We start from the raw sequence: 16056 nt of genomic DNA on the forward strand, positions 1-16056 counted from the left end.
GACCAGATCTAAATAGCTAGGTACTTCCCTACCTTCTCCTCACCTATGTTCTTACCCTTCCCACAACCTTTAGCCTCACAACATACCTCAATAGGGGATACCATAGTATCACTGACTCCAAACGGTCGGGAACAGTTTTGACTCTTGTGCAGTAATCACATAAAAAAAGAGTTAGTTAAATAATTCGACAAATATGATTTCTAATTGGAGGAAAGCTAAACAAGTCTGTTAGATACAAGTATTTACACTATTAGTTCTGTGAACAGTAGACTTTTTTCGCGGGTCTGCCCCATTATTATGTTAAATTTTAATATTATTATAAATATCAGTGGTTGAACATGAACACAATAAAATTGGTAAATCGTTTATTTTTATCACTTGATTTAAATATATAATAATTCATTCAAAGTAAGGAGCGAGTAGTTTTTTAAAAGAAAACTTTGTTTGTCAAACAATTATAAATAATTTACATTCTTTGGATAATATTTATGAAGCGAATAAAGCTCTCGCTCCATTAGAAGAAAAACAGGAAATGTTGCCTAAAAAAAGGAACTTCCGAAAAACTTTATTTTTATACGGAATTCGATTCTGACGTTAAATCAATATTAATTACTAACACCTCATAGATAATTTTACTGGAAATTACAGTAGTATAAGTTAAAACGACAAATCTGTCGGTATTAAAGGAATCTTGGGAATTAAAAAAAAACTCTTCGTTTCCACATCCAGTCATTATTGTACACTGTATTATAAATGTTTTTAACGTGAACCATTGCAAAATTTGGTTGAATTAAGGTTCCGTAATAAAATAATAGGATACCTTACATTCAACCAATTTATGTGAGGGGAGTCCAGAGGGCTGCAAGAAATTCCTTGAGAAAATGAAAGAAAATGAGCACAGTGTCTACAGAGTAGCATGCCTGCCTGCGTCGGTGCATCAATCTTCGAGAGACTCAAGTTATTTACCTTTTATACTTGTTTGTAAGTAGGTAACAGAATGGCTCTTTCCTTGAACCAAGTTATAGTCTTACAACATTATTGTCATTAATTTCGGGATAAACATTGTCGACCAATTCTTGAAGGTCATTAACAAAAGCGCAAAAGTTTTTTAGTGTCGAGATTTTGCCATTGTATTGTGGTAGCTACCCATTTTCAATTTTGAGCAACAACTCTGCAAAAAGTCGTTTTCATGTGTAGACAATGAGACACTATGAGTGCAATGGTGGTGCAATCTTAGATAAGCGCAAAAATAGTGAAAAACGAGTAGGAACTTATTAAAAAATTGAAATATTACAATGCAAACGAAAAATATAAAAGAATATAATTAAAATTTTAGATATATATTTTTAACAGATCATGAATGCCCTGAAAATGAAGAATATACCGAGTGCGGCAACACCGGGTGTCAAAACACATGCTCAACACCCAGCAACTCTCCCCTCTGCAGAGGGATCTGCACCCCGGGGTGCATCTGCGCAGAGGGATTCCTGAGGAACACTAAAGGCGTCTGCGTAAATCCTAAAGATTGTGGTAAGTACGCAAGAGTATTAATTGTAATCAATTTAAGTCCCTGTATACAGCTTCTCCAAATACGACGCAGGTCCTGAGAAATAAGATTCTGTTTTTAAACCGTCGATATTGAAAGGTAAAAATTTTGTTGGTAACAAGCAAAAAGCTATTTATTTTATTTAGGAAACAACTTTCGAACGGTGAGATCTGAATTCGCACAGCTCTACAGACATATACATAGTAATAGTTTAACATATTGCTAGGTGGATGGGGAATGGAATTCAAAGATGGTCTTGAAAAAGACTTTGCCCTTATATAACTATAATTAGTTCCAGAGGAACCAGACATCGACTACTTTTCCTCATAACGAGCGTGGATATTGTTTGGTGTGTGGTGTCATAATTTAGGTAAGTAGCTGGGAAACGGAATTCAAAGAAGAGTGTTTTTCAGAATGCCTTATAATACACATTTTTAGGAGCAAATACACATTACATCTCTATGTACAACATTATAAAAGAACAAGATGACTAACCACGGACCGACCTTTGCGTAATAGGTTTATACTAGCTAAAAAACTGCAATATGATCCACCGATGAAGTCAGCCCGGCCCGGAACGAGACGCTCGGCTTTAACACATCATCCTCCCAACGGATGATCTGGCGCCAAAGGGTGCGTTCAGATCTCCATACCTGAGGCGGAATACGGTTGTCGATCGTTCAGAGAAACCGGACATTCCAAGTCCACGGTTTCTGTGATCCCATCGTCTTGTAGAATAGAACAAAAGTAGTAAGGGGTAGAGCTGGTACGTAGTTTAGAATCACGCATTTAGCATTATTAAGGTTTTCACGAATCCGGAGAATATAATATTTAAGTAGGAATGGACTCAAAGGTTATTTACGGTTGTCAACAAAACCGACGCGGATTATAGAATTAACGTCGGATTGCACTACGTCGCGGCGTTCTTAAAAATAACATGGCTTCACCCTCTTTACTTGGGTTTAACACTCCTGCTTAAAATCAAACAGAAAACACCACGACAATCGCGATCCTATAGAGCGGGTGCCCAACCCGTTTCGGTAAAATCGCAAGAGTAAATCGCTTCCGCTGTCCGCCTTCCTGCTACTTGTTGCCATACACATAGACAATAGGAACATAGACTAACACAATAGTTCTTACTTCAAAAACAACGGAATCGTTATTTATTTATTTTTATAATTTAAGTATTCAGTGTGTTTTTATGGTGAAATTTAAAAATTTTTATGTTAAATATATTTCTGATACTAAACATTAAAAAAACTTTACTCAAAGATATTTTTAAGTTGAATTGCCTCATTTTTTTACATCTTGGAGTTGGAAGCATTAATGTTTGCATGAGTTTTCTACTATTTTTAAATGGTGCAGTTTTATTTAAAATTTTATATTTGTAAATTTGTAATGTTATATGGAAGAATTATAATTCAGTTAGTTTCGTAAATTTAAATTCTTGAAGAAAAAGTAGATATTTTGGTTACCAGTGCTAAAAAAAAATAATAAATTTATTTTGGTTGTCTGTAGTGTCTACAAATCATTTTTTGATATGTGGACCCTAAAATATCACCATAAAAGCATCGGTCTCTTCTTTTTATGATGGAGGAGAATTATTAGTGTAGGTCAAAGTGAAATTAATGCAGATAATATTTAACGGTAGTGAGAATCAGTTGAAACTACTGAAGGGGAAATTCTTTTACAGTATGGTCTGTGGTTTATCAGACAAAAATATCAATAAGATAATACATAAGGATTTTTTTTATTAAAACACAAATAACTTTGTTTACGTGATCTTCATTTCGATACAAAATCTCAACATGTTTCATGAACCAAGTTCACTTCATCAGGAGCATAAGTATAACATAAGTAGCTCCTGATGAAGTGAACTTGGTTCATGAAACATATTGAGATTTTGTATCGAAATAAAGTGATGTAAACAAAGTTATATGTGTTTTAATAAAAAATAAATAATGCCATCACAAAGTGAAAAGCAGTTCGAAGAAGTTTTCTTCGAAAAAAAACATAAGGAATTATTAATTAAATATTTGTACAAAATCTTATGAATTCAGATACCTGCAGGGCAAACGAGGTGTTCAGTGCATGTGGCAAACACAGCTGCCTGAGTACTTGCGCACGGCCAAATCTCATTGAGAGGTGCGACTACATCCCAGGGTGCTATCCCGGTTGCATCTGCAACGAAGGATATCTCATGGATTCCGGCGACTGCGTCCCCAAAGAAAACTGCAGTAAGATATTTTGATGATGTGCATATAATGAATCAATTGAAAACAAGGGACAGTATGATAGAGGAGAATTATTAGTGTAGATCAGAGTGCAATGTATGTAAATAATATTTAACGGTAGTGAGAATCAATTAAAACTATTGAAGGTGGACATTCTTTCACGATATGGTCTGGGGTGTGTCAAATAAAAATATCAATAAAGGAATTATTAACTAAATATTGTACAAAATCTTATGAATCCAGATAGCTGCCCGGCCAACGAGGTGTACAGTCAATGCGGCAACCACGGCTGCCTGAGTACTTGCGCAGAGCCACATCTCATTGAGAGGTGCACCTACTCGCCAATTTGCTATCCCGGTTGCATCTGCGACGAGGGATTCCTCAGGGATCTTTCCGGCAACTGCATCCCCAAAGAAAACTGCAGTAAGATATTTTGATGATGTGCATATGTAATGAATCAATTGAAAACAAGGGACAATATGATTAAAAGTTTGTCCTAACCAATTCTGATACAAAAATACATATACTACTAAGCGCCCCTGAGGTAATATCCCACACAAGCGGCGCTATACAAATTGTCCATTAAATAAATAAATAAATAATATTTGGTATAGCACCGTTTTTGTGAATATTTGCCTCAAATGCGCTGTTTACCTACATTATTTTGCTCATTTAAGTTAGACGTGTCACAACTGTTGTCTTTGAACACAACCACTGTTTCGCAATGACGAAAGATTGACATGTTTTATTAAAAAGGTTTAATCTTTAACTTGATGAAGGAAAGCCTTTTCCATATCTTTTCTAAAGTTAAAGAGGAGTTAAATTTAACATTTTATGACAAACTACCCTATAACTTCCGTTTACAGAAGAAAGTTTTTGCGTAAAAATAATTTATGTAATAGTAAGATAGACACTAATCCCCCGTGATGAGAAGTTTTTACAGTGTTCCTAAAATATCATGAAACATAAATTGTATTTATTGTTATTAAGTTTAATTTGTAGAACTCCATTTTATTTTTTTTATTTTTTTATATATACAATAATATTATTATTGGGTTTATAAAAACAGTTTATATTTAAACAAGTTCTGCTGTGTAATTATTATTACGCGTGACAGCTGTTTCGCCCTCTAAAGGCATTATCAAACTGTGGGTAGCCCACTTACAGACGATACATTTATATTATTTCTATGTAGGTATTTTAATTTAAATTACTGATTTCTTAATTGATTTCTGTGTAAAAATGTTAGAAATTATTGATGGTTATTACCCTAGTAAAGTTTCCCCAATTAGTGTAATGTTTAAATTTGACTGAATGTCTTAATGTTAGTTATTCCCAAACGATGACTCATAGGGTTATTTTAATAGTATAATTAAGTACTTAAATGTGCACTCGTATTTGCACTAGGTTTGAAGATATCTAGTAGGGGTGAACGAATTATATTGGTTTGTTCATTAATTAGAATAGCTTTCAGATTATTAGAATTTTTGTTAATTTCTAACTGCTCTAAAAGATTCAGTTTACGGCCTTTATTTTGTACGTGTAACGGGGTTGGTTTATTATTATCATTAAGTGAGTGATTTTCATCTAGGAGATGTTTGGCAAATTGAGATTGCATTTTATTATTATTTTTAAAAGATCTTATATGTTCTTTGAACCTAGTGTTAAAGGACCGACCCGTTTGTCCAACATAAACAGCGTTGCATTCGTCACACTGGAGTTTATAAATGCCACTATTTTGTAATTTGAGTACCTTACTTTTTGAGTTTTTAAGAGATGATCCTAAGCTGTTATTTGTGCGGAAGGCAATATCTAAGCCACATTTTTTGAGGACTTTGGCAATTTTATTAGATGTCTGTCCGATGAATTCTAAACACCCGAATTTATTATTCGTCTTATTATTAGTCGTTGGGAAAATTAATTTAAGGTTATTTTTGTGTTTATTATTATTAATTATTTTTTCGATGTCTCTACCCTTGAAGCCATTATTTTTAGCAATAGTTAGGATTGTATTTTTTTCCTTCTCGTATGCTTTCTTGTCGAGTGGGATGTTAGTAAGCCTATGTACCATTGAGTGGTAGGCAGATAATTTATGTGACCATGGATGTAAAGATTTATAATTAATGGTCGTATCTGTAAACGTAGGCTTACGGAAAATTTCGAACGTATGTTTATTATTTTTTCTACCGATTGTTAGGTCTAAAAAATTAATTTTATTATTACACTCTCTTTCAACCGTAAAGCAGATTTTACGGTTGATGGAGTTAGCAAATGTGACAAAAAGATCTAATTGTCTGTTGGTGCCTTTCCAACAGACCAAAATGTCGTCAACATAACGAACATAGTAAATGATGTGTTTGCTAAAGATTGAATTTAAAATTTGTTTTTCAATGTAATCCATGAATATTTCTGCAAGAAGTGGACTGAGGGGCGATCCCATTGGTAATCCGTCGTTTTGTTGATAGAATTTATTGTTAAACTCAAAGTAGTTGGTTTCCACACAAATTTTAAATAGATCGAATAAGTCTTTTTTAGTAACTGGGTTTATATTAGATTCGTCTAAAATATCTTCAATGATTTTAAAGCATTCTTGAATAGGTATATTGCTAAAGAGGCTTACTACGTCTAAAGATATGAACTGGCAATTGTGCGGTAGATTTATGTTTTTTATTTTATTTACAAGTTCGAGAGAATTTTTAACGCTATGTTTTGGGGAGAATTTAGTATGTTGTTTGAAAAGAAAGTTAAGTTTTTTGGCGAGTATTGTCGTTGGGGCGTTTATAAAAGAAACAACGGGACGTATGGGGATATTATCCTTGTGAATTTTAGGTTGTCCGTATAATGCAGGAGCCCTTGGATTCATCACCATTGCACTTCTTCTAGCGTATTTATTTGGGAATATTGATTGGCAATTATTTATTAGGTTGCGCACGTTTACTGAAATTTTGTCCGTTGGGTCCTTTTTTAAGATTTCAAAGTCTTCTGGTTTTAGGAATGCTTCTACTTTATTTAAGTAATCAATTTTGTTTAATATAACGACGGAATTCCCCTTATCCGCTTTAGTAATTGTGAACAATAATTGTGAAAATTTCAGTAAACGTGCGCAACCTAATAAATAATTGCCAATCAATATTCCCAAATAAATACGCTAGAAGAAGTGCAATGGTGATGAATCCAAGGGCTCCTGCATTATACGGACAACCTAAAATTCACAAGGATAATATCCCCATACGTCCCGTTGTTTCTTTTATAAACGCCCCAACGACAATACTCGCCAAAAAACTTAACTTTCTTTTCAAACAACATACTAAATTCTCCCCAAAACATAGCGTTAAAAATTCTCTCGAACTTGTAAATAAAATAAAAAACATAAATCTACCGCACAATTGCCAGTTCATATCTTTAGACGTAGTAAGCCTCTTTAGCAATATACCTATTCAAGAATGCTTTAAAATCATTGAAGATATTTTAGACGAATCTAATATAAACCCAGTTACTAAAAAAGACTTATTCGATCTATTTAAAATTTGTGTGGAAACCAACTACTTTGAGTTTAACAATAAATTCTATCAACAAAACGACGGATTACCAATGGGATCGCCCCTCAGTCCACTTCTTGCAGAAATATTCATGGATTACATTGAAAAACAAATTTTAAATTCAATCTTTAGCAAACACATCATTTACTATGTTCGTTATGTTGACGACATTTTGGTCTGTTGGAAAGGCACCAACAGACAATTAGATCTTTTTGTCACATTTGCTAACTCCATCAACCGTAAAATCTGCTTTACGGTTGAAAGAGAGTGTAATAATAAAATTAATTTTTTAGACCTAACAATCGGTAGAAAAAATAATAAACATACGTTCGAAATTTTCCGTAAGCCTACGTTTACAGATACGACCATTAATTATAAATCTTTACATCCATGGTCACATAAATTATCTGCCTACCACTCAATGGTACATAGGCTTACTAACATCCCACTCGACAAGAAAGCATACGAGAAGGAAAAAAATACAATCCTAACTATTGCTAAAAATAATGGCTTCAAGGGTAGAGACATCGAAAAAATAATTAATAATAATAAACACAAAAATAACCTTAAATTAATTTTCCCAGCGACTAATAATAAGACGAATAATAAATTCGGGTGTTTAGAATTCATCGGACAGACATCTAATAAAATTGCCAAAGTCCTCAAAAAATGTGGCTTAGATATTGCCTTCCGCACAAATAACAGCTTAGGATCATCTCTTAAAAACTCAAAAAGTAAGGTACTCAAATTACAAAATAGTGGCATTTATAAACTCCAGTGTGACGAATGCAACGCTGTTTATGTTGGACAAACGGGTCGGTCCTTTAACACTAGGTTCAAAGAACATATAAGATCTTTTAAAAATAATAATAAAATGCAATCTCAATTTGCCAAACATCTCCTAGATGAAAATCACTCACTTAATGATAATAATAAACCAACCCCGTTACACGTACAAAATAAAGGCCGTAAACTGAATCTTTTAGAGCAGTTAGAAATTAACAAAAATTCTAATAATCCGAAAGCTATTCTAATTAATGAACAAACCAATATAATTCGTTCACCCCTACTAGATATCTTCAAACCTAGTGCAAATACGAGTGCACATTGAAGTACTTAATTATACTATTAAAATAACCCTATGAGTCATCGTTTGGGAATAACTAACATTAAGACATTCAGTCAAATTTAAACATTACACTAATTGGGGAAACTTTACTAGGGTAATAACCATCAATAATTTCTAACATTTTTACACAGAAATCAATTAAGAAATCAGTAATTTAAATTAAAATACCTACATAGAAATAATATAAATGTATCGTCTGTAAGTGGGCTACCCACAGTTTGATAATGCCTTTAGAGGGCGAAACAGCTGTCACGCGTAATAATAATTACACAGCAGAACTTGTTTAAATATAAACTGTTTTTATAAACCCAATAATAATATTATTGTATATATAAAAAAAAAAAAAAAAAAACATAAATTGTTTAATTTATTTAAATGTTTAAAGCGTGCGTAGAAAACGAAGCTTACTCTGATAGCGGAAAGTGGATATGCGAGAACAGCTGTGCCCAACCGAAGAAGTCAACATTCTGTAAGGAAGCGTTCCCTGGCTGTGGATGCAAGGAAGGGTACTTAAGGGTTAAAAATTTGTAATTTTTTGAAAAGCTGCGGTTATGCGGCCCGCAAACAATCTGTAATAATAAAAATTATTTGATTGATGATGATTAATCAAACCTCCTGCTAAAAAGGTTTTGCATTACTGCCTTACATAAAAGTTGGGGCGAAGACAAAGCAGATTTAAAAAAAAAAGATTTGCTTTGTATACCACTGCAATAAGTGATCTGCGAATGCAATTATTCCTGTATTCAATATTTAAGTATATTTTATAAACCTGTCTCTTTTTAAAAACTCCATGTTTTTGACCTTGGAGCGCCGTTGAGTTTAGTAGAACGAAACATTTCCCATAACCTTTGTGTTAAAAAATAATTTCCTTCTCTTTAAGGTACCGAGACATAAAGTTACACTTTTTTGGCTACCTGCCTATGGGACACCTTCTGAAGCCCGTAAAAAATAATTTTCCTCTTGAGACAAATGTAGTTCATAAACAATAAACACCATCTTCGCTATTGTGCACAGGACAGCTAATTGGACTTCTCATTTGTAGAAGGCAATAAAATGCTCAATAGCGATAATTTTATATTTTCTTAAGCTATTCATTTTGGTGAGAATTATTTCAGATATCTGTTATCATCAAAGTCCTCCTATTTATGCTATTCCCAGTATATATTTCCTCCAAGGTTTTTCCCTTGTAAAAATTGTTTGATATTTAATATACCTTTCCCTTTTATTTTATTTGTATGCCTGTTTGTATGTATTTGTTTGTGTATTGTTGATTTAACTACTTTCTGTCTTGTTTTTTCAATTTTTTTACGCTATACCAATATGCATAACATTGCATTACAAGACCGCTGCACGTGGAATAAAATAATATGATTATTATTACAAACTTGAGAGATATATTACTGCACTTTTTCTTTAAATTCAGTGTTACGAAAAAAATATAAAATGCGCTATTTCTTATGGATTATGTCTAAGGTTTTCCTGTTAAACGTGTGTTGTGGGACAACAGGGGGTTATATTGATATATTTATTGACTCCATTTATAGAATTAAGCGTAATCTATAACAGCATTTTTTTGAATCCTGCAAATTATAGTAGCGTTGTTAATGTAGTTTTATTGATTTGTCTTATATGTAGTATTGTTCTTATTTCTATATTATTTTATGTTACTGTTACATGTTTCACTAATATTGTTTATTTGTACAGTATGAAGGTACACGGTCTCATGAAAACGGGTAATTTTAACATTTTGTTCTTATTCTCCATGGCTCCTGTCGTCCTCCTGTAAAGTTTTATGTTTCCTTAAAACCTTTCCTGTAATACGGGTCTTTGCTTTTTTCTGTTTCAGAACTCTTCTCCATAAAAATACATTTGTGTGAGATTCTCAGATTTTCGCATGGTAGATTCTAAGGACGGGTTGTTTCGGAGAATTTGAACAATTCTTCAAATTTCGAAGTTAATTTTCAGGTTCTGTGAAAGATTTTTTCAAGTTCTGTTTTTATTTCAGTTCTGTCAAGCAACTACCCTATGCTGATATAATAACAGAACTTGATTAGGACTTTCACAGAACCCGGAAATCAACATTGAAATTTAATGAATTGTTCAAATCCTCCGAAACAACCCGTCCTAAGAGTTTTGGCAGTATTTTTTTATGATTTTTCAATTTTTTTAAAATTGTAATATAAGGAATATAGATTCATAAATATTTAACAATATTACACTTTAGATCATCATTGGTTATGTATACCTTATCAGAAAAGAGGACTTCTTGTGCCTGATAACAAAACGCTACTCAGTTAAAATACTGTTTTTGATTTAGCGGTACTCCATACTAGCCAACAAATTATTGTAAAAGTATTACAAAATCTATGATTCGAGCCAAGATCTGAGCTGTAAATAAGTAAATAGTTAATAGTAACAACTAGACTGATTAAAAGAAAAAAAACAACTTGTATTAAAATACTAACCCACTAGGCTAATTTGTTCGGTTTTGCAAACAAAGAACTATTAAACGTAGAGTCAATTCGTTCGCTTTTGGGAACAGCTCATATAAACCATAGAAACCGTTGTATCTCCCTCACTGTCACGGTGAGAAATATTATCTAAACGATTTTAGAAAGAGAAAACACAAAGCTTTATATTCAAATCTAGAAGTAAATGACTTAAGATGTACACCTCTATAAAACCAAAAGTTCCGACCGCAATTTGAGAAAAAAATATAATAACTTTTAGATGAAAAATCGACAGAAAACTGTATAGTAAATTTGTCCCAACAACTTTTTTTTATCAGTACCTTAAGTTCAGTGTTTATACGAAAAAACGTAAGGTTAGATATATATTTTTTTTTAACTTTTTCATGATTGCCTAAAAAATGTTAATATTTTAAAAATTAAATGTTTATTTCTAATAATACGATTTGAAAGCGAATTTCATCACATTTCAAAAACAGTTTTTCAGTTTTCGGATACGTTCAGAAATATTCAATTTATTTAGATTTTATTGAAAAGCGTAAAACTCAAAAAATTTTACCTTCTGACAGTATCCTTAAGAAATATAACGATCAATATGCCAGAGGCCTGAGGGGTTAAAATGTAAGAAATATAATCACATTATAAATATTAAACCAAAGGAAAAATTTGACTGAAGCGATAACTCATTTTTGCTTTAATTTGTTTAATATTTTCCATGAAATTAATGAGGACTTTTAAAAAACCAAAACATAAATAAGCCCATGACCTGCCACTTTATCACCAGTTTTATTTGACACGGGGTATCAAATTTGACCAATAATCAAAGGAAAGAATTAAATATATAAGAATATAATGAAAATTTTACATATATTTTTAACAGATCATGAATGCCCTGAAAATGAGGAATATTCCGAGTGCGGCAACAACGGGTGTCAAAACACCTGCGCTAATCCCAACATCGCCCCCCTCTGCGAAGGGATCTGCACCGCGGGGTGCATCTGCGCAGAGGGATTCCTGAGGAACACTAAAGGCGTCTGCGTAAATCCTAAAGATTGTGGTAAGTACGCAAGAGTATTAATTGTAATCAATTTAAGTCCCTGTATACAGCATCTCCAAAATGAAGCAGGTCCTGAGAAATAAGATTCTGTTTTTAAAACGTCGATATTTAAAGGTAAAAATTTTGTTGGTACCAAGAAGAAAACTATTTATTTGATTTAGCAATTACTTTCGAACGGTGAGATCTGAATTCGCACAGCTTATGCTTAACTTCTGAAATATATATATAAAAGATAAATGTTAATATATGTATGATATATCCAGATCCACTGCGGCTTTGAAACGTTGAAATAAGTGAACGACTAATAAAGAATATGCTTTGAAAATCAACAACAATATTTAATTTTTTTTTCGTTATCGAAAAAAGTTACATCGCTAACAGAAAATATGTAAAAATGTAGGTAATAATAGTTTTATTTAATAAAGCTTGTGAGTATGGTAAATGTGTTATTACATAATATTGGTATAGCGCCCTTCGTGGCAGCAGGACGCGTCCTAATGCTTCCTCCAACCGCTTTGTGTTTTTTTTAGTATTTTCAAGGGAAATGAGGCAACATCCTTTTGAAATTATTTTTAAAATCAATCAATCAACATTTGAGCTTAAATAAAAATAAACTTAATAATTATTAGAACTTTATAATATGTGACTGGAGTGCAGTGTTTTAAAAGTGAATATTCGGAAATTTGCTCAAAAATATTGGACATTCGAAACGAACGGCGATTGGTAAATGCACTCCAGATGTTTTCAACAAAATTCTCGGAAACTGGGCAAACTTAGACCCTGCAAGTTTTTTATCAAGCCCAGGGTAATTTATTACCCCAACCGTCGCTTTTTATTGCTGACAGAATGCAACATTTCAACAATTACCAGGAACAGGATTACATGGAGATAAATGATGGACTTGCCGAACGTCACAGCGGTGCTGCCAGGGTCTCTTATCTATGTGAGGTGTCAGCGCTTTATTAGCAGCAGATACATACATGGACGCTGTTGTTGGACGCGGTGGACTCTCTTACTGCAGCAGCTGGTCCAGTTCCTTCACCACTTAGGATTCTTGCTGCAGAGCCTCCATCTTCTATCTTTGTAGAACGTCACAGCGGTGTTACCAAGGTCTGGTATCTGTGAGAGGATAGTGTGTCAACGCTTTATTAGCAGCAGACACATACCTGGACGGATGACAAACCTCGTGCTGGCACTGTTGGTGGACGCGGTGGACTCTTTCGCTGCAGCAGCTCGCCCATTTTCTTCACCACCTAGGATTCTGGCTGCAGAGTCTCCATCTTCTATCTTCGTGTCACCTGTTCCTATACTTCATTTTACTTAACTTAACTTCACTCTATTTTTGTAATATTTATATTTTCTGTAATACCTGCATCAACTGTAAAGCGCCCCTGAGGTGATATCTCACAAAAGCGGCGCTATACAAATTATCCAATAATAAATAAATAAATAAGATGTACCACCATAATAAAGCTTGTGTGTATAGGGGGTGTGTTATTATCTAAGATGTGCCACAGTAATGAAGCTTGTACGCATGGAAGATGTGTTATTATGTAAGATGTAGCACCGTAAGAAAGCTTGTGTGTATGGTGAATGGGTTATTATATAAGATATACCACGGTAATAAAGCTAGTGAGCATGGTAAATGTATTATTATATAAGATATGCCACCGTAATAAAGCTTGTGTGTATAGGGTATGTGTTATTATGTATTATGTTGTTATATAAGTTAGAATTTTTAACCTCACTAGGACAAGCCTGTGTTGATATATTTCTGATACTTTCTCGTAAAACATTAAAAAAACTGCCACTCCAAGATAGTTTATAGTTGAATTGCTCCATTGTTTTTCCACATCTTGGAGGTAGAAAAATTGAGGTTTGTACGAGTTTTATTACTACTATTTACTATTTTTAAATGGTGTGGTTTTATTTAGAATTTTATCTTTGTAAATTTGTAATGTTGCTTGGTAGAAGTATAATTCAGTTAGTTTCCTGAATATAAATTCTTTAAATATAAATATTAGCTAGTGTAGATATTTTGGTAACCTGTGCGAAATAAATTAATTCGTTTATTTCTTTTGACGGCTTGTAGTATCTATAAATCAATTTTTAATATGAAGACCATAAATATATAGGGACTTGGTAGTGAGACAATAAAATATGATGTTTTTGTTGTCACAGCGTTCATTATGAGTCAGTATAACACATCAGTTAAGTTGCGCAGTTGGGAGATGGCTCTAGATCGATGATGATGATGATACCAGGCGTAGACGGCGATGACTGCGGTAGAATGGTCGAGATGCGGGTCAGTGGGTCGACACCGCGTTGATAGAGACCGGACTCGTGGGCTTGTTCAGCACTGGTGAAGGCGGAAGGTGGATCGATCGTCCTCTTTCTTGGCACATGTCAAGAGTGTATCAAGCACGGCCCAAGCCCTCTTCTTGAAACTGAGAAGGATCTCAACTGCCGAGTGGGGATTGCGTTCTCCAGCGCTTCGCCTTCTATACAGAGGGGTGTATGTGTCGCAAGTCACCTATGCAGCCTCTGTGTGGGAGCACCGCCTGAATGTATTGATCCAGTCGGCACTCAAGAGGGGCCAGCGAATCCCCCTGTTGGCACTCTCTGGTGCCTATAGAACAGTTGCCTCGGACGCTTTGCCAGTTTTGGCCGGCATATTGCCAATTGATTTAGAAATTAAGGAGGTGCTAACAAAGAAAAAGCTTATCAGAGGAAGACCTGCTACTCACCTAGGTGTTAACTTAATACCAGGCGGATCTGTGTCTCTCCCTGCTCTTCTTAGAGAGATGCAAGAAATAACGCTGAGTGAATGGCAAGCGCGATGGGACAGGTCAAATTCGGAAAGATGGACTTACTCATTCTTCCCGTCTGTTAAACTCAGAATGGAAGGGGCATATTTAAACCTGGATCACCATGTGACCCAACTTCTCTCCGGGCATGGGAAATTCAGGGGGAGACTTCACAGTCTCGCCCTGTCCCCCCATCCAAACTGCGCATGTGGCAATACTGACCAGACTGCCGAACATATTCTGTGGCATTGTGAGATTTTGACGGATGCAAGAGAGGAAATGTTGGAAGGTCTGAACGTCATCACAAGACCGGTATGGAATGCCGATCTCGTTTCGAATAAGGTGAACTTTGAGTGCCTGAGGAAGTTTACAAAGGTTTGGGTAGAGAGATGGCCTGATTTTAGAGTCGCTGATTAGATTAAAATCATTCAGAGTTTCAGGTGCCATGTGTGACTGCTTCTGGTTTCCTCGGTTAATTCTTTTTCTGCTCTCATATTACCTTCGTTATGATGTCTGTTTTATATTTCTTTTTTATTTTCATTTTATATCAAGGTTTGCAATCACCTTTGCATTATATATTTGATTTTTTTTGTTTTTGCTGTTTTCTTTTTAATTTTGTCTGTTAATGCTTTTCTTCTTTCCATAGCATCTGCTATTATTTTAATTATTTCTTTTGTTATGATTGTTTCCATTTCAGCAGGATTCCATGCGAGACTGACCCCTTGAGCGATGGTAGTGATGACATCATCGCTCAATCCGTCATAATGAATTTAATTAATTTAATTTGAGTTTTTAATTAACTTGTCCTTTATCATTTTTTTCTTCTTTTATTTGCTTTACATATCATTAGGAGTGTGTGCAGTAAGCCGGAACTGAACTTTAATCGTCCTGTACCGTCTTCAACCCGTTTTGGGTGTGAAATAGACCTCGTCCCTGCCTAATCAGACGCCTCCCACACCGGACAAGTGTTCACACAGAGTCGACTGCGCCTCCCCCATCGCCATGGCGGGCTTGAGGAATGGCCGAGCAAGCTCGACAACCTTCCGCCCACCCTCCGAATGCCTGACGCTCACTTAGTCCCTAGGGTCTTCGGGCACGCCCCCAACATACTTTTTCTTCAGGGCATAATCAGGTAATCCGGCGGAGGGGCGCGGTAGTCGTTCTTTGTGTACGGACAGACCGATCGCCATGCACATTCTCGATGGGACTGCCAGTGGACGGGTGTAATACTCTCCGGTAATATTGATATATGTTTAAATGTAGATTCTTCTTCTTC

The 16056-nt window shown here is 34.6% G+C and overlaps 1 protein-coding gene across 1 annotated transcript in view; it reads left to right on the forward strand.

The window, feature by feature from the left end:
- LOC149423931 (zonadhesin-like) overlaps positions 1 to 16056 on the forward strand; it is a 105837-nt gene that overhangs the window by 70670 nt on the left and 19111 nt on the right. The window contains exons 28-31 of the mRNA XM_089631930.1: positions 1354 to 1530; positions 3607 to 3783; positions 4024 to 4203; positions 11797 to 11973. Of these exons, the coding sequence (XP_089488056.1) occupies positions 1354 to 1530; positions 3607 to 3783; positions 4024 to 4203; positions 11797 to 11973 (711 nt within the window). The remainder of the gene's footprint in view (positions 1 to 1353; positions 1531 to 3606; positions 3784 to 4023; positions 4204 to 11796; positions 11974 to 16056) is intronic.

The sequence above is a fragment of the Hesperophylax consimilis genome, chromosome 5 (assembly GCF_061612785.1).
Source record: "Hesperophylax consimilis isolate HC1 chromosome 5, BYU_Hcon_1.0, whole genome shotgun sequence".
Taxonomy (NCBI): Eukaryota; Metazoa; Arthropoda; class Insecta; order Trichoptera; family Limnephilidae; genus Hesperophylax; species Hesperophylax consimilis.